A 19,374-nucleotide genomic window follows, 5' to 3' on the forward strand; every position below is an offset into this window, starting at 1 on the left:
GTGAACAATGAGAATAACTTGCCAAAATAGAGCGGTATGGATAAAGAAACAGTTTAATTTTAACTTTTTTCTTTTACAATATAATTCAAAGACAGTCTGTTTCCCTATTATGTAGAGTCTAAATTAAACCTGTTAATATTTCTTAGACAACTCAAGGGTTTGCTTAGGCTGACTGAAGTGTTAGGGTACCATCCAGGCACGTGTGTGTACACAGTACTCATGTAAACAACAGCGAGGGAAAATACAAGCAGTGTTTCACTTCGGCCTTCAATAAATTCAGCTTAGTACAGCAAGTCAGCTTTATAGTGCAAATTGGAATGAGAATCCACAGGAGTAGAACTACCCGAGCTTTGTTTTGCAGTGGAACTCTTAAAGCATAAAGAAGAAAAGAGGTGTGACATTTCAATGCAGTCCTGAGCCACCACATCGTTTTCTTCAGTTTTGTGAAGGAAATGTAATGAGCAAGCCCAGTTCCGTGGCTTGGCCCATCCCAGTCACCGGGGCCAGTACGAGCACGCCCTGACCCTGCAGCAGAACCACACTGGGGATGGTCCTGCAGCAGGCTCTCACAGAACTCAGCACCTCTTACCACCACCTCCTACTTGCAGTACAACCCCCAAGGTGTATCCATCAAAACCAAGTAGCCTGCTCTATACAAAGTAATTACAGAGGAGTGTTCACTGTAACTGAAGCCACTTCCACTTGGACAACATCTCTCGCAATTACCCTGCTGACACATAAAACACCATGATAAATACGAGACAAAAAGAGCTGCTGAAGGAAGAATAGAACTGTTGAAGGACTTGAGCCCAGTCTGTTTTCTCATTGTTTCAATTCCCTTTACATCCAGGTGGTACAGTTGCTTGAGGTGTGCTTGATTTGTGTAAAGAAAAATAGCAATTAAGGCATGTTTAGTATATTCTGAGAAAAGACATTTAAAAGAGGTGGACTCCCTTCTTTCCAAGTAAGTACAAGGTAGAAAACAAAGCGTAGCTTACAGAAACTAGCTGAGTTAGCCCATTCTGACCTGCTTAAAGGAATAAAAGAGGGGCCCCTGGCAACCTCAGAGGGATACAACCAGCTATAAGCAAAATCCACTTAAGCACACTGCTTGTGCAGCCCTGTGCACTTAGCAGCATGTCTGCTACCTTTACCTCTAAAACACTTAATTCTAGCATTCTAGACAGAACACACTTAAGCAGCACTCATGGAAGTTGTCAGTTATTGCAAATCTGCAAACACAACTAGAAATGAAGGCCTTGACAGGGAACAGAAGGGTGAATCCAAATCTTTCTGCCCGAGAATATAATTCCAGTAAATGAGGGAAAAATTAATGTCTTGAAAACGTGATTCACTCTTGCCAAGAGCCAAGTTCAGCATTTCAGTACTCAGAATGTTTTTACCAGGAATACATGCTGTGTAGTGTAACATACTTATGAGGTATAGTCTGTAAGCAGTTGCCATAAATACGCACAGGTATAAGCCACTGACTTCTCTGCCGTGGTTACTCTTTAGAGAAGCTGAGGAGGACAGCCACCGTCTGCCTTAACAGGACAGCACCTGTCCCCTGCTCTACACAAAGCTCCACTGGCAGCAACAAAACACATCCAGAAGGTATGTTAGATCTCTTATTAAGAATATCTGTGTTCAATAGCATAGTGAAATTGTCCTTTTGGTATTACTAATACTATAGCTCCTATTAGTATTCGGATATACACATAGAGGAATATGCACATCCATACAGTTTTAAGTAAATCTTCCAAGCTAAAAAAATAAAAGCTAAATTAGGAACAAGCTACATTGCAAGAAGCTTTCCTGCAGAGTTAGTTAGATATTTAAGGTGATAATCTTTGAACTAAAGAGTTATAGAGCTCCTGCGTTACAACATGGCTTGCTGTGAAATCTTCCTCTCGCCTCTTCCCCTCCCCATCGGACACACCTTCGGGATTGTGATTCAATGATTGTTTAGCAGCAATTTTAGAGAACTGTAAATTCTTTTTATTAACAGGCATTATAAACAGGTACTACTACTTTTATTTAAAAACCATGAGTGCCACACTGAGGAATATACAGCTCATGAATAACTTAAAAGTATTTCCCATATGAAAAGGCGGTGCACACAGCATACAAAAAGTGTACTAACCAAAGCTAAGGGATAGTGATTGAAGTGTCTAAAATGATATATACAGTACAGATTTCATGTTGGTAGGCAGCACAGGCCTCTGCACGGCCAGGCCTTCATGCCTCGCTCTCCCCTGAGACTGAATTTTGCACTTCTTCTTCCAAAATTGGTACAATCAGGTTATCCTTGGACATCAGATTGTACTTCATCACAAACTTAGTGAACCGGTGACACAAGAAAGTTTCATTCTGGAGATGAAAAAGAGGGAAAAAGACAATATACAAGGAGAACATGCGGAAACCAACTTGCTTGTCTGTAACTGCCTCCTTAGATTTACAAGCCTTAGGAAAACAGCGATGCTTAAATGGTAAAGTTCTGTTACTCCTTTGAAATCTTTCCTGGTTGCTTCTAGTTACCGCAATTAACAACCCTGTTGAGGGTCAGGCTGACATCGCAGCTCAGTTCAACAAGATCAGTCTGGGCTGTCTGTAGAAAAACTCTCAAATTCTGATCTTTCATCCACATGAAAGGTACCCATAACTGGGTAAACTAATACCAGAGAGAGATAAAAATTCATGCGTGCATATAAACACAGTGCTGTGGTTCTTACCAAAGTGTCATCTGCTACAATCAACGTTTCCCTGGAATACAATCCTGCTACTAGGACCCAAAGCAAACTTCTCATGCAGTTACAGCTTTAGTAAATGCCCTTCTTTCAAGGTGTAACTTGAAACTACTTACTTCATACTCATCAAATATCTGCCGGTGGTGAAAATACGCGTGTGAAAATATTCTGTAAATCCTTCGGCACACCGATCCTAACTTGGCTACAGAGGATTCCTTTATGCTAACCCTGCAAGCACCAGAAGAAACATTACACAACAGACCTACTGAAATGACCTCTAACTGACAAACTACACTCTACCTGCCTATGAAATTCAGTGCTGAAGTGCTGCAGATGTCTCTGCCACTGCTTATTTTTGCAAGGCAAAAATGTTGGTACAGATTCCACACTTAATAGTTGTACTCTGACTATAGAAAAGCTTTTGCCTGTTAAACACCATCACTGGGTTTCTGTTTCTTGATGGGAAAAGGAAGAGAAAGACCTCCAGTTGCTGGATTCTTAGAGAAGCACCGTTTTGACTTCTCCATGATGCAGCATGTGGGCTGCCCCTTCAATACACTCAGGCTATCTTCTGTGGTCACTGATGTCCCACAGTAGACTCATGCTGGCTTCTGGAGCTTTTCTGCAGTGTCTAAGTCCTTCAAGTCACTGCAGCTTTCTAAAGACTATCCTGTTACTGAGGTTGGCACTACTCCAGTGGAGCCTCATAATACCAAAGGATACTAGAAAAAGTTTCCACATATAAATGGAAGCTTCAGTAAATGGCAGTCTGTCTGAATAGGCAGGACTTCCTCCTTGGCTCAAAAGTGACAACAGCTCTACCACCAAGTGGCAGATGCTGCAGGACTCCAGGTATTTTCAGTAGCAGTCCATCAAAAACGAGTTAATGCACTTGTGTGTGCTTTGTAAGTGTCTAGGTGCCACCTACTCTCTCCCTCCCTCCTCCCAAAAGAAAACGTTTTTACCTGCTGGGGAAGTACTTATTGCTATTCAGAAGACAAGCAGCTCCATCAAGTGTGTGTCTTGTGTAGTCTATAGCAGGACACTACACAAAGAGAGAGTGAGCGATCACATGTATGAGTGCACTGTCATATCACTTGTTTAAAGAAAAAACACCTTAGTCATGTTTCCTGATGCTTTTCAGTTCACTGGTCATTTTTATCCCCAGAAGTTCCACATAGCTTCTCTGAGGATCTTAGCTAAGTGTCCTCTTTAAGTAAACCGTTTATTTTCTGTTTCACAACCCATGTCAACGATTTCAAGCAAAAAGTGTCCATGAAAATTTGGTTATGCACATGAGTGGTGAGTTTTATGACTCCACTACCTTTTAGCAGTGACTTCCCCAAGAACTTGCACATGTGGTCACTTTCAGCGTCAGGCTTATATGCCCAGTGCAATGGATGGAGGCCAAGCTTGAAGAGGACAGTCTGTTTCTCAGCATGTGCTCTTTCAATTAAACAAAGATGTTTCTCCATTGAATTTCAGACTGTCTCAACATGAATTAAGATGAAAAAAAGACAAAAAAGAGAGAGGGGAATGTGCAAAGTCTCTAATACCGTGGTAAAAAAAGCGCATCCTTCTTTTGTAAACCACTACAGAGTGGGAAAGAAAACTTCAAGTGACATGTTTAACCCACATAAGATCTTCAGTTTGAACAAGAAGCCAGCTATGATGGTCTCCTCATGAACATAAGAGCTGTGAAAGAAAATCCTACATCAGTGGGGTCAGCTTTCCAAGATAATCCATACCTCTTTGGGAGTTTTGTGAGCTGCACAAAGGAAAATCCACTGTTCGGTTGCTGTCATCTGAGTGCACGTGTCTGGGTGACATTCACTCTGTTAAAACAAATTGTCCAGCCATGAAAAACACCATCAGCAAATATAATACCCTCTGTTCAAATCACTTTCTGTCCCCAGCCAGAAAGGGGTTTAGGGTTTGAGTTTTTGGGGTTTTGTACCAGATGTCTTAAAAACCTTAGAAAACTCTTACCTCAAACCACTCTTAAAATCTATCTATGTAGATTCTGCATCTTACAATACAAAGAAGTCTTCTGCTTGATACAATGTAAAAATATTAAGAAAAGGATTACCTGAAGCTTGACAGCTAGTCCGTTGAGCTCAAGGCAGAACTGTCTAAAAGAATATGAACACAGCAGCATCACAATCAACAATTTGTTTTCCCGTGGGAAACATCTAACACAAACCAAGGTTACACATTCTGATCTTCCTCACACATCTCTTAATGCTTTTGGAAATTACTTCTTGTAAAGCGGAAGAAATACATCAGACCATGAAAAAAAATGCTTCAGAGAACACTGTCAGATCGTTTCAGTTAATATCACACCTGAGAAAGCAATAGGCTAGGAGCTGGGGCACTATAAAGGGACTGCAAGTGGAGAGAAGCACAATTCACACTAGGGTTGTTGTGGTTTTTTTTCACCTAGTAAACTGAATTCCCTTACAAGTAGAAACAGAACTGTAAGATGTAGCTAGTACTCACAGTACCCTTACTTTCCCAGCTAAAGCCTGGTTTCCTGAAAATTCCATAAAAAGCACTGCAAGCAGCTGGATTCACATTTCCAACTAGTGGAGATGAAGGACTGATGATACTGGTCAACAGTCAGCTGAAGATGAGCCACTGGGTGCCCAGGTGGCCAAGGCAGCCAACAGCATCGGATCAAGAATAGTGTGACCAGCAGGACCAGGGCAGGGATCCTTCCCCTGTACTGGGGACTAGTGCGGCCACACCTCAAATACTGGGTTCAGTTTTGAACCCCTCCATGCAAGGACACTGAGGTGCCAAAGCAGGTCCAGAGAAGGGCAACAAAGCAGGTGGAGGGTCTGGAGAACAGGCCTGGTGAAGAGCAGCTGAGGAAACTGGAGTTTTTAGTTTGAGGAAAAGCAGGCTGAGGGGAGACCTCACTGCTTTCTACAACTCCCTGAAAGGATGCTGAAGCACAGTGGGGGATGGTCTCTTCTCCCATGTAACAAGTGGAACTCTCCTTAGCAGCTTGGATCCCCACAAGTCCATGGGACCGGATGGGATCCACTCTAGGGTGCTGAGAGAGCTGGCAGATGAGCTGGCCAAACCACTATCCATAATTTTCCAGCAGTCCTGGCTCACTGGAGAGGTCCCAGAGGACTGGAAGCTGGCCAACATGGTGCCCATCCATAAGAAGGGCCAGTTGGATGAGCCTGGGAATTATAGGCCTGTCAGCCTGACCTCAGTGCCAGGCAAGATCATGGAACAGGTCATCTTGAGTGCAATCACACAGCACTTACAGGATTGCCAAGGGATCAGGCCCAGCCAGCATGGATTTAGGAAGGGCAGGTCCTGCCTGACCAACCTGATCTCCTTCTATGATCAGGTGACCCGCCTGGTGGATGTGGGGAGGCCTGTGGATGTAGTCTACCTGGACCTCAGCAAGGCCTTTGACACCATCCCCCATAGCAAACTCGTGGCCAAGCTGTCAGCCCATGGCTTGGACGGGAGCACACTGCGATGGGTTAGGAACTGGCTGGAGGGCCGAGCCCAGAGAGTGGTGGTGAATGGTGCCACATCCAGCTGGCAGCCAGTCACTAGTGGTGTGCCCCAAGGATCAGTGCTGGGCCCTGTGCTCTTTAACATCTTTATTGATGATCTGGATGAGGGCATTGAGTCCATCATCAGTAAATTTGCTGATGACACCAAGCTGGGGGCAGGAGTTGATCTGCTGGAGGGTAGAGAGGCTCTGCAGAGGGACCTCGACAGGCTGGACGGATGGGCAGAATCCAGCGGCATGAGATTTAACACATCCAAGTGCTGGGTTCTGCACATTGGCCACAACAACCCCATGCAGAGCTACAGGCTGGGGTCAGAGTGGCTGGAGAGCAGCCAGGCGGAGAGGGACCTGGGGGTACTGGTCGATGGCAGGCTGAACATGAGCCTGCAGTGTGCCCAGGCAGCCAAGAGGGCCAATGGCATCCTGGCCTGCATCAGGAACAGTGTGGCCAGCAGGAGCAGGGAGGTCATTCTGCCCCTGTACACTGCACTGGTTAGGCCACACCTCGAGTACTGTGTCCAGTTCTGGGCCCCTCAGTTTAGGAAGGAGGTTGACTTGCTGGAACGAGTCCAGAGAAGGGCAACAAAGTTGGTGAGGGGCTTGGAACACAAGGCCTATGAGGAAAGACTGAGGGAGCTGGGGTTGCTCAGCCTGGAGAAGAGGAGACTCAGGGGTGATCTTATCACTCTCTACAGCTACCTGAAGGGAGGTTGTAGACAGGCAGAGGTTGGTCTCTTCTCCCAGGCACCCAGTACCAGAACAAGAGGACACAGTCTCAGGCTGTGCCAGGGGAGGTTCAGGTTGGATGTTAGGAAGAAGTTCTATACAGAAAGAGTGATTGCCCATTGGAATGGGCAACGCCAGGGAGGTGGTGGAGTCGCCGTCATTGGAGGTGTTCAGGAGGAGACTTGGTGGGGTGCTTGGTGCCATGGGTTAGCTGTTTGGGTGGGTTGGATTGGTTGATGGGTTGGACGCGATGATCTTGAAGGTCTCTTCCAACCTGGTTTGGTTTATTCTAAATAAAGGTTATTCTAAGTGGTAGGACAAGAGAAAATGACCTCAAGTCAAGCCAGGGGAGGTTTAGGTTGGATATTAGAAGAAACTTCTTCCTTGAAAGAGTGGGTAAGCCCTGAAGAAGCTGCCCAAGACAGTGGTGAATTCCACAGCCCTGGATGAATTTAAAAGCCATGTAGATGTGGTGCTCAAGGATGTTGTTTAGTGGTTGGCCTCCACAATCTTAGAGGACTTTTCCAAGCTTAATGATTCTCTGAACACCAGGAGAAAGTGCCAAGGAATTCCCTGACTGTCTTTTCATAGCCCTAACACACCAGCACAACTTTTGAAGCCAGATAAAACCACTTTTTTTATAAAGCATCAAAAGCATGAGATCAGAGCATGTCATCAGTCTTTAGAAAGAACAAGAAATTCAGAAAATAATTAGTACCAAAGGGTAAAAATGTTTCACAGCAGAGATGCCAAATTTCACCTAAGTTACTTTGGATCTGTCCTGTTCAAAAAGACTCACTGTCTATGAATAAAACTTAGAATGGGGACATGGTGTTGACAGAAGATGGATTCTTACCTTAGATGTTCGTATTTCCACACGCCTTCATCCTGGCCTTCAGGAGGTTCAAGGATCTTATCAATGTTGGAACAGTCTGCCCTTATGTTTTGCTGAATATACTAAGAGAGGAAGGAAAAATATAGCTAGACCTCTGGATTTTGTTGTAATTACAGTAAGTCAGTGCACTTAGGATATTCAGTCTTCGAGGGACTTGTTCTCTTTACTTGAGGAATGACTGACAGACTAAAAAGTAGATGTAAGAACACTAGTATAAACAAAGCCCTTCTCTCACTCAGAAAGGGTAAAAGAATGGGTAAATTCAAGAGTTTTATCTATTTCACAACAACAGAAGAAAAACCCCACAGCTGCTTACTTCAATCTGTTTTGCTTAAGGTGGAAATCTACACACACAATTAATGACGGCAACTTTTGAAATACATCTGGGGTGCTCATGAAATCCACTCCTGTGCGGCAACATTCTCTGCAGAGATATTTTGGTGAAAAACAAAACAAAACAAACCACAACAACCATCAGCAGGCTGCCCAGGGGGCTATGAAGTCTCCTTCTCTGGAGACATTCCAGACCCAAATGGATGCGTTCCAGTGTGTTGTGGTATAGGTGATCCTGCTCTGGCAGTGGGGGTGGACTACATGATCTTCCGAGGTCCCTTCCAGCCCCTAACATTCTGTGACTCTGTGTGCAGGCAAACCCAGAGAAGCTGAGCTTGTGACCACTATGTCAGGTTAAGTCAAAATACCTGCTGAACAGCCAGCGTACTATCCATTTCCTCAAAGGACTCATCAGGCCAGTTGTAGAAATCCTGTTAAAAGAAGTTTATATACTTAGCAGCAATAGAAGGGGAGGAAGAGAAGCACACAACCTGCAGTTAAGCCTGAAAAGGCAGGAAAATAGATGTAGCTTATACAATTCCAGGAAGCTCCATTTTAATAGAAGCAGGGCACAGTCTTGGCAGGAGCAGGGTGAAATGGAACTTGTGCTCCTAACTTTTAGTTTGAAAAAGTGGAGGCTGAGGGGAGACCCATCACTTTCTACAACCATCTGAAAGGATGCTGTGCAGAGGTGGGTGATAGTTTCTACTCACAGGTAATTAGTGATAGAACAAGAGGGAATGGCCTCAAGCTGCAGCTGGGTAGGTTTAGGCTGGACATTAGGAAAAAAATTTCACAGCAAGAGTGGTCAGGCATTGGAATGTGCTGCCCAGGGAGGTGGCTGAGTCACCAACCCTGGATGTGTTTAAAGGATGTGGTGCTTGGGGATATGGTTTAGGGGTGAACCTTGTAGAGTAAGGTTATTGGTTTGACTTGGTGATCCCAAGGGTCTTTTCCAACCTGAACATTTCTGTGAATGTCACAACATTCACATCTGGTGCAACACTGATCAGCCCAGACACAGGCATTTTCTTACTCGGCCATTTTTCACATCTAAAATGTGCTGCTCCCTCTTTCTAACTGGAAATACTGGACCTCAGCCTCCCATAGCTGTCCTACAGATGCAAAGACTCCAACTGTCAAGCATAGCAGCCTGCTCTTGAGGGAGAATACAAATCACCTCTAGAGAAAGGGGTGAGCAGCCAGTGCTGAAATAAATCATTAACTGTGGTTACATACTGAATAGTTACACCAGTGTCACCCAAACTTCATTACAGACACAGAAAACCAGTGTGATTGCATCAACACACACAAAATTCTTCAACTGCCATGTACCTTACAACAGAGTTTATAATTCAACCCAGTCTAGTTCCATGTCCAGCTGACTGTCATCCAGAACACCCCAAACTGATCAAAGGCACGGAATATTCCATTCCTTCATCAATTAAACACACACAGCATGAAGTGGTTTACGGGGTTGTGTAGTAATTTCACCTTTGTACATGATGACAAAGAACAGGAGGAGAGAAGAGATGCATTCTCCTACAACATCCTGTCACACACTGCTGTTTCTAATCCTGAGCTCTCCTCACAGAAGCAGAGGGGAAAAGGCTTGTGCCAAGGCCTCACACAGTATTACAGCTCTGAAGCCACCTGCCACATGCACCTCACGTATTTGAGATGTATCTTGGCACGAAGACCTGGAAAGCCCAGAAATAAATGAGTTTCGTTTTGATGAGGAGAAACGCTGTGACAAGCGCCTGTGTTCGTGCTGAGAGCAGCACAGGTTACGTAAGGGGAGGATGATTTCTCTCCAGGTGAGCATGCCAGGTATCGATGTAGAACTCCCACCGAGGTCTGTGTGCGCGCCCACACTGATCTTGCTCGGCTCTTTAAATATTTAGTACTTAAACAGCAAGGACAGCAACGTGCCGACAGTATCAGCGCACCCCGATTATCTCAGTGCTCTCCCTCACTACCGCTGTCCCCGGCACTGGCAGCGCGCCGCCGGTGACAGCCACCACGCTCCGGCCATGCCGATCCCAGCAGCACGACGGCTTTCGCTCGCGCCCCGGGGCCTAGGGACCGCCCGGAAGCACGGAAGCCGGTGCCGCTGCGCCCTTCTCCCCCGAGCCCGGCGGACGAGCGCCCCGTGGGGAAGGCAGCTGCCCTGCCCGCCCTCGCCCAGGCCGCGGCGAACAAAGCGATGCCGCGACGCGGGGCCCGCTGCCACCGCCCGCCCGCCCTGGCGCAGCCAGCGCTGGGCCCGGGTAGGCCCGCCGAGGCCCTCGGTGAAGCCCCGACAGCCAGCCGAGGCCAGCGCCTCGCCGGCGCTGACCACCCCCGCGCTCGACCCGGCCGCAGGCTCGGCGGCGGCAGCGGCGCCTCACCTGGGCCTTGGTGCCCGGCCTGTTCCGCCTCAGCACTGCCGTCCCCTCCGCCATGACCATAGTGACAGCGGCGCCAGGACCCGGATGCGGCAGCGCCGGGCGGGGCGGCGGGCGAGGGGTGGAACCGGCGCTGCGGCGGCCGGCGGCGGAGGGCGGGAGGGAAGGAGGGAGGAAGGGGCAGGAGAGCCGCGGCGGGGCGCGGGAAGAGAGGGCGGCTCTCGCGAGAGGAACCGGGGGGAGGCGGGCGGCGCCTCCAGCCTCCAGCTCCCAGCCCTGAGGCGAGGCGGGCCCGGACGCCCTGCTCCGGCCCCTTCCCTTCCTTCGTCACGCCCGGCTATGCTGCTGTTCCCGCTCCTCGCCGCGGGGCCGCGCCGTGGGGCCGCGCTCCGGCCGCGGGGCGGGAGGCCTCGGCCGGCTTTCCCCAGCACCTCAGGCCTCTCTCTGTGGGGCAGCGCGGCGCGGGCACCGGCGGCTTGCCGGAGGAGCTACTTCGGAAGCAGAGTGCTCCGTGTGTTTGTGAGGGACAACACAACCCCCACAGGAGATGAGCACAGTTCTAATGATGGTTCCTGCTCCCGGGTGCCAGCCCGGGGAAGCGCGGGCTGCGCCGGCTCCACGGCCGCAGGTCTGTAGTGGTGGGCGAGCAGATCGCACTGCGCTTGTGAGGCGACGTTCCCGAGGTGAAGGAGCAGACTATTGGGTGAGAAAATCTGCAGGTTTCATCCCGTTTCATCAGTGTCCCTTCCGTCAGCCTGTGCAGTGCTGGCTCTCGGGGTCAGGCCTCTCTTGGTCTGTGCCTAACACAGCTCAATCTCCGCAGTTTTGTAAACCATCATCATGGTGTGAATTAGAAAAAAAATAATCAATATTTAAAGTCCTGTATTAAAGATATATAGTTCTTAATGCTGAAAATCATTTAAACCAACAGGGATTTGGGATTAAATACTTAAAGTAGGTACAAAGCCTTTCTAGTGTGAGCTGGGTGTGCAAAGGTCAGGGACTGCTCTGCTAATGGAAAACAGAGTTAGCTTGGGTTTCAAGGTTGCACGTGTTGACTGAATTTGGGAAGAAAACACTAAAAAGGCACTGTCAGCTCATAGCTGGATGACAAGTGGGGCCCTGTTACAAGTCTTTTGGAAGACTAGAGTGGCTTCTATTATTTCTGTAGAATAAGCAAGAATTATATTATTTGGAAGCTGCTTTGTTTCTAGGGAGAAGCAGGCAAGTCAAGGTGAATCACTTCTGTTTGTGAGCAAGGACAATGGAGCAGTGGCATAGACAGGAGATACCTTCCCTATACAATCAAAACATAAACTGTTGCAGGTGACAGTGAATGCTAGGTGTGGCTTCCCCCCTTCCCACAAGTCTCTTGCTCTAAATAGCAGGTTAAGGAATTCCAGGTTAAGGAATCTTCCTTCTACCTAGTGAGAGAGTACATTAAGCATTTCTGACTTGAAAACACTGAAAAATGTTTAATTACGTTTTATTGTCAGAGAGCAAAGGGCATTCTGATTTCACTTGGCCAGTGCTATGACCAGGATCCTGCCTTGTTCTGGAGGCCAGGTTAAAGCTCTAAGCTGAATGAGGTGTGAGTGATGAGAAGTAGGTAATGGGGTCACCCCTGCCCAGGCACATGCCCCCGGCGATACCAAGGGCAGCTGCCTCTGTGTTACACAGTGTGCCAAAGGTGGCATTTCTAACCTGAGTTTGTCCTGCATGGGTTACTGGTTTACCCCTGGTCAGCATTCCTGCCTCAGAGATGTTAGCTTTTTGACTCTCTAGTGTACCTCAGCCCTTCTCAGAAGTTTGTGTAAGACACTGTGAAAAGGTTAATAACATTGGAAGAGACTGGTGCATTGGGATGAAGTGGACGTGTGTCCTGTTCACTAATTAAATCAACTCTAATCCAATGTTAATTTTTTATGAGGTATGTTCTGTAATTAGCCAGCCCCAAAATATAAGCAATTCTAGCTGTTTAAGTCCTTCAGAAATTCAGCAGCTTGCTTGCCTTGTGGGGTTTTGTTTATTTGGAGGGGTTCGTGTTACTTTACTTTTTCTCTCATCATGTTCAAGGTTTAACTGATATCTGGAGCACAAACTGATATCTGGAGTTTTAACATTTCCACTTGTCCCTGACTTTTGTTTCATGGACATCTTGCTTCTAAAATAGAAATCTCACCATGAAGAAATACCTCCCAGAGAGAAATATGTACTCATCAGTTCGACCTGCAGCTGGTTCCTGGGTTTGCAGAAAGAGGAGAGAATTCTGCAGTGTTTCTTAATGAAGGTGTGAAAGTCTGTAGGTCATTACTGTTGCCCTGTGATAATTAACCCACTATTCCTGGAAGCTGCTCATTATTTGTGATTGGTTTTCAAGTAGGTTTTAAACAAAATCTGATCAACAGTAATTTCACTCTTTGGTGTTCACCTGGGCCTTGTTGCCTCAGGACCCCCAGTAGCAAAAAATGGCATATTTGGCCAAAATCTTACTGAATATTCTTGTACTGTTGGGGCCCTGGCCTTTCTTTCTTCTCCACTGGTCTAGAAAAGTTCATCCTTTGGCAGGATGACATAGGCAGGACAGACAAGATTTTCTGCAGATAGTGTAGCTGTGTCAAATGGAAGCTGTTCTGAAATGTTAAGAAAGAAAAGTAGATGGAGTCCATCTTGTTTCCTTATGGTTCAGCCTGAAGAAAGGCAGGGAAGGACTGCATCCTTACACACACGAAAAAGCATATAGGGCAATATGTAACATTTTTGCCCAAACTGAAGCTTTGAAATAGTCTAGAAAGCAGTGGAATAGTTTAAATTCCTACAGGCATGACACACCAAAGACATTTGTGATGGATTCTGCCCTCCTCTAGAAACTGATGGAAAGCAGCTCCAAAGAGAAAGACTTTGGAGTCGTAGTGGACAGGAAGTTATATATGGGACAGCAGTGTGCTCTTGTGGCCAAGAAGGCCAATGGTATCATGAGGTGCATTAGTAAAAGTGTGTCCAGCAAGTCTAGGGAGGTTCTCCTCCCTCTCTACTCTGCCCTGGTGAGACCATGCCTGGAATACTGTGTCCAGTTTTGGGGTCCCCAATTCAAGAGACAGGGATCTGCCAGAGAGGGTCCAACAAAGCGCTACGAGGACATTTCTGCACCTTTCCCTCTTTGGTATGTGACCACTGCAGAACACTTGCCTTATCATGGAGGACAAAGGCATGTTTGCTCTGGTGGAAGGCACTTGTGATGTGGTAACCTCAAGCGTCAGCTGCGTCGGTAGCAGTACTGATGTATTTCACCTAAGACTACAGCAAAACATTTAAGGCAGTGCCTGTTCTTGGCCTGCACCAGATCAGTGCACACACATATGCTCTGAAACATTGTTTGGAACAGTGTGTGAAGGGCAGATCTGCCTTCTGCTGCTTTAACCTTGAATCCTTCTCCAAGGCAAGCCAGGGTGGTTAGAAACACACAAATCTGATTGCTTCAGCAATTGCTCAAGTGAATGCTCTGCTAGTTAAGAATGTTGTGCTAAGGATGAAAGCATCAGGGTTGCCATATCAGCTCTCAGAAAGCTGGAGATGAAGCTAGCAATGTGCTTTCAGATCAGCATCAGCCCCAGTTCTGCCTGGTAAACTGCTGTAGGGGAGTTAGTTATTTTGTATGGATGACATTCAGTGATACACGTAAGAAAACATATTCTTCTCTGGCTGATTTTGTTCTGGCACAAGTGTGACCAGTACCAAGCTCCTTTTGGACTGTTGTGGGACAGGCTGTTTGTAGCACGATGGTGTATACATATTCCACTCTATTAGTGTCCTAACTGCTGCTGAAATCCCCGTTATCTGAAAGGTCAGCAGGGAGGGGAGCTCACCAAAAGTCTCCTCTATGTGATAACCCTTCTGACTAGGGAAATAACCTGTTCCTGCAACTGAACTGTTTCAGAGATCAGCTTATTACACCAGCCAGACTTGGTTTCACTGAGCAATAGCAGAAGCTGAGACAGAAGCAGAACAGTTTTAGAAGTTTATTGTAAAGACCTTTACAATCTCAGTACAGAGATAAGGATATATAAAATGGTGTTGTCTGGAATAATTAAGGCTGCTTGGTGGTCATCTGAATGTCACTGTTGAGTGGAACGCAAGCAAGAGCAACTTGGTTTCTGACTGTACATGTTTTTATTTGTGTTCCATCGTTACAGTGAGCTCACACATTATTTCAGAGACTCAATGCCTGCTTGTTATAAAAGAAAGGACGTTATTTACACAATGAAAGACAAATTTCAGCATTTTAGTGGAATGGATGACTGATGCTGCATTAGGTTTAGTCCACGTACTTCCCAAGAATGTCACCGTCTCTAAACAAGTAGTAGTCCTGCGGGGAAAAGAGACATTGGCCACTTGTCACCTCAGGTGTTTTGCAAGCACTGTCATGTTCTGGTATCAGGGCTACCAGAGTCATCAGGTACAAAATCAAAAGTGAGCTGGCCAAGACCAGCTCCACATGTTAACTTCCTGAAAAGACTTTTTTGGCCTCTTTGGGAAAGCTCCTAAGTTACTATTATTTTTTCTTTGCTAGCGAGAAGTGCAAGAAACATTAAGAGACAATTCTGCAGGCTTTCCTTGTCAACGCCTAGTAATTCCAAAACCTTTCAGGGCTCTCTGATGTATGCAAGGCATAGGGACCCACTTTGTCCACACAGCAAAAATCAGCCCAGAGGTTTCCTGAGTCTGGTTTTAAAAGCAGAGGTTGCTTTTAAACTGGGGTGGAAGTACTGCAGGTACTAGAGGGTGTCTGGAATCAGCTGCTCCCCTCTGAACACCAACAACTGCATTTCCTGAGTGCTGCCAACACTAGGCAGGAGCTACACCATTTGTCAGTGGCAGTATGATTGATGTTTTGGGACCAGCTTCATGTACATGCAGAAAGCTGGGAAAACCTACCTTGTCTTCTAGTACAATCTTGGTACCACCATATTCTGGTAACAAGACTTTTTCCCCTACTTTGACGCTCACTGGCTGAATCTCACCATTCTGAAAGACAAAAGAAATCATTGCACAATGAAACTAGAAGTAATTTTCACTTAGTTTCAATAGTAAATTCAACTGTGAGGTCTTTGCTTGAAACACTGAAAAGAAAAAACCCAAACATCCTAGAAACCTGAAAAACGGACAGACTGTGAAACCCCTTCTAAAATGGAGAAATTTAGCCAAGGCTAATTTTCCAAGTACCAGTTAAAAAAGTTCCTTCTTCCCCTCTCTGTGACTCTGATCAGCCTGTGGCTATTTTTGACAAACCAGTTGTTTAGAGACACCCAGTAATTTAATTGCATTGTGTTATAAGGAAATTGTTAGCACATTGGTCAAATATTAGCAGCATTTCACCATCTAAAGTTTTAGAAGTCAGGCAACTCAGGCAGAACAGCTCGATATGTATGGAGGGCCTCATGGTAAAGAAGTCTGGAGTTAATGTGCCCAAGTTGAAATTTAACCTGTTTTCCACCATGGCTGCTAACCAAACAGTACTTTGAATAGGGGTAATCCCTTCCTGAGGCTGAACTGGCATTTCTGTGGAGCAAGGACTGTCTTTTTTTATGGCCCCAGATGAGTATTCCACACACAGTTACAGAAAATTACTTAGCATTTACTTTCTCTTGATTCCTCATCTCCTTTTGTCTAATAAGCCTACTCCTTGTGGACCATGATATTGCACAATCTGGGATTCCACTCCGCTCACCAGTCACAGCTTGAGACGTGATCTTTTAAAGACAAGCAGCTGTCCTCCAGTCCTTCAAGGTTTTGGCTGAGAAGTAAGGAGACAACATACCCCCCAGAAGCCCAAAACCATCAACCCCAACACCACTACTGCATAAAGCTGCTTATAAATAATATTCATTTTTAACAGGAAAAGTGGTTTCCATTTTACAAATGTTGACAGGAATGCTGGAATTTGAGGTCAGAGCTAGTCAGAAGATGCTGAGATTTACACCTTCTTTTTGAATCTCTACTTGCAAGTTCATCCCCACCATCCATTTTGGGCAGCTCTCATAGATGCCAGGGAAAGTTTAGGCTGGAGGTGAGGAGAAAGTTCTTCACAGAGAGAGCTGTCAGCCGTTGGAATGTGCTGCCCAGGGAGGTGGTGGAGTCACCATTCCTGGAGGTGTTCAAGAGGGGACTGGATGTGGCACTTGGTGCCATGGTTTAGTCGTCATGAGATCTTGGGTGGCAGGTTGGACTTGATGATCTTTTGAGGTCTTTTCCAACCTCACTGATTCTATGATTCTATGCATAGTGCAGCCATCCCTTTCTTGGGATAATACCCCAGCTACCACCACACCACCGCCAGTTTTACCCCCATGTAATGCTCCAAGCTCTTTACCTTTCCCTTGGCTCCAGATCCAACTGCTACTACTGTGGCCTGCAGCACTTTTCCTTGAGCTTTTTCTGGAATCATGATGCCTCCTTTGGTTACCGTCTCTGCTGCGCATCGCTCCACCAGAACACGATCGAAGAGAGGAAGAAACTTCCTAAAGGCTTTTCCTGCCTGTGGAGGTAATTTTTTACACTGTAACATGAGGAACCTTGCAAAGAAAGCCACTTCTCTGCTGAGAGGAATGAAGCTTTAAAGAAACTGTCCAGCACTTGTTTTTAATAGCAGCAGACATTGCCTCCTTTATTGCATCAGAAATTGCTAAAGCCACAGGCAGATGCTGGGTAGCCTGACAGTTCAGCCAGAAGCTGTACTCCAACTCAGGGAGGGGGAGGGAAACTATCACCAGATGGAGCTGAACTTCCTTCCACAGCTGAAATCTCCCCAGGCTTTGAATCCTAAACCTTTCTCTACTATATTCTGGTGAGGACCATTATTAATTATATGAACTATATTTATTGAGCTCATAACTAGATTTAATGATAATTAAGGACCTCTTGGGAGAGCTGCAATTTTATTCATGGAGTGTTTTGTAGTGAGAAAACAAAACTCCAGCTAGGCAACCCTACAGCAAGCCTTCACATAACAATATATAGCCTCCAAAGCTGGAAGTCTGAAGGGGGAGTGTTGTTCCTTATACTGACTTACACAAATAAACTACAGCCTCAGAGGAAGCTCGATGTGTAAGCTCCTGAAAACAAGAAGGCAGGCACACTTCAACCTTTACTGCTTTAGCATCTGCCTCTGCTTAAGGAGAGTTAGGGTGGGGTTTTTTTTTTGCTGGGATTTCTTTTAGTTTTGCAGGTTTGGTTTTTGGTTTTTTTTGGGGGGTGGGAAGGAGGTTGGTTGGTTGTTTTCCAGCAACCACTTTCTGCTGTTTGGCTGCACTTCAGCAACAGCAACCAGCCTAAGTCCCAGGTAGTAGATAAGTGGGAGCACCAAACCTCAACAAGCAGGGGTCAAGAAGGAACCCGCCTTGATTTAGAAGGGAAGATATGGCAGCTCGCCAAGTCACATGGAGATAGTGCTCCACCAGAGAGGTACCCAGAGCACACATGCACAGAAACGCCTAGAAACAGGGGCCTGCCATCCATGCACCCTGCACGGACAGTCTGTATACAGCCACGCTTTGAAATGGGGAGAGAACAAAGCTACAAGCTGAGCACAAGTGAAAGAGTGCACCAATAAAAGACGTGTCCCTGACCAGTGCCACTGCCGCAATGATAAAAAACGGCAAAGGCAAAAGGCTGCAGTTGTGCTCGTTTCCATGCTGTGAAGGTAACAGCTCTGATCCTCATTTTTACAGACGTTCTGCGTTTAACAGAAATAACCCCCTGACCGCATTTTATGCCAAGTTCTACGAAATGCTGACTCCCCCCGTTACAAGGATGGAAACAAAGTATCGCTAGTAAGGAGAGGGGCAGCTCTGCCCTTACCCAGCTCTCCTCTGAGGCAGGATCTCTACAAACCAACTTATAAACTACAGAGACCGGATGACTAAGGATGCAGCACGGACAGGTTTTACCTGCAGAGTGCGCAGCCGTAGCCCTGCCCACCGCTCTCTCCGCTAGCGGACGGTCTGTCCCGTTACCGCGGGTAAGGAATGAGATAGAGAGACGGGAAACTAAAGGCGGCCCTTACAAGCACTCCCGCCACGTCCTGGCCCGCAGCTTCTGCACTGGCGGTGCCACCGTTTCCATCCGTGACCTTGCAGCGCTACCAAACCGCAGCGGAGCTCTCTCGGAAGGAAGCGGCTTGCTGCTAATCCCGGCGAGGATCGCTGGCTAGCTAACTCCTCACCGTCCATCCTCCCTCCCTCCTTCCCGCTGGGTTCAGCGCGGCCCCAAGGGCCCCAGCAAGCTGAGGGAGCACCGGTACTCCTGCCCCAAGGGCCCCAGCAGCAGAAATCACCTCCTTCCACCCCTGCGCTAGAGGAACCATAGCTAGAGCTGGGGCCAAGAGCGGAACAGAACCGGCAGATACTCACCATGACGATTGCTGCGCTACCCACCGCTGAGTGACCGGGCCGCCGCGGGCACACGTGAGGAAAGGTCACGGGCTGCGCATGCGCGCCCGCCGCCCCGCCCCTGCGCGCCGCGCCGCCCCGCCCCGGGCTCGCTCCGCTTTACCTCTGCCGCTTATTTTTTGCTGCTAGAACCGTGTCCCGTTCCCGGGAGATATTAGTAGCTCAGCAGTTGGGTAAACTGCACTGCCTAGCGCCTCTTGGCCGCAGGACTCGGGCGGCCCTCCGGAAATGAGATCAGTTCAACTTTGACCTTCAGTGAGCATGACCGTTCCAGAAGGTTCTGGAATTGGCGGGCCCC

The 19,374-nt window shown here is 47.0% G+C and overlaps 1 protein-coding gene across 3 annotated transcripts; it reads right to left on the bottom strand.

Moving 5' to 3' along the window:
- Positions 1 to 35: 35 nt before the first annotated feature.
- Positions 36 to 19,302, bottom strand: LOC137441100 (MOB-like protein phocein). Of its 3 annotated transcripts, XM_068137960.1 has the most exons (9): positions 19,038 to 19,302; positions 17,000 to 17,164; positions 8,611 to 8,673; positions 7,871 to 7,971; positions 4,837 to 4,879; positions 4,496 to 4,582; positions 3,713 to 3,792; positions 2,864 to 2,975; positions 36 to 2,370 (listed from the first exon to the last, which is right to left on the bottom strand). In XM_068137960.1, the coding sequence occupies exons 1-9, from the start codon at positions 19,038 to 19,040 to the stop codon at positions 2,239 to 2,241; spliced, it is 786 nt and encodes a 261-aa protein (XP_067994061.1). In that variant the 5' UTR covers positions 19,041 to 19,302; the 3' UTR covers positions 36 to 2,238. The 3 variants fall into 3 exon arrangements, with proteins under 3 accessions (XP_067994061.1, XP_067994058.1, XP_067994059.1); XM_068137957.1 differs by lacking the exons at positions 17,000 to 17,164; positions 19,038 to 19,302 and adding an exon at positions 10,633 to 10,794; XM_068137958.1 differs by lacking the exons at positions 36 to 2,370; positions 2,864 to 2,975; positions 3,713 to 3,792; ... (2 more) ...; positions 7,871 to 7,971; positions 8,611 to 8,673 and adding exons at positions 14,635 to 14,995; positions 15,565 to 15,654 and having other exon boundaries at positions 19,038 to 19,144.
- Between the last annotated feature and the right edge of the window lie 72 nt (positions 19,303 to 19,374).

Source organism: Melanerpes formicivorus, unplaced genomic scaffold (assembly GCF_026170545.1).
Source record: "Melanerpes formicivorus ecotype bairdi unplaced genomic scaffold, bMelFor1.0.p_v2 SCAF_5, whole genome shotgun sequence".
In the NCBI taxonomy this organism is placed as follows: Eukaryota; Metazoa; Chordata; class Aves; order Piciformes; family Picidae; genus Melanerpes; species Melanerpes formicivorus.

Coding starts and splice junctions, on each gene's coding strand:
- LOC137441100 (XM_068137960.1), bottom strand. Junction 4,880..7,870: donor TGGAAATACGAACATCTAAG/GTAAGAATCCAT, acceptor ATATTCTTTTAG/ACAGTTCTGCCTTGAGCTCA. Junction 2,371..2,863: donor AGATATTTGATGAGTATGAA/GTAAGTAGTTTC, acceptor TTTCATCTCCAG/AATGAAACTTTCTTGTGTCA.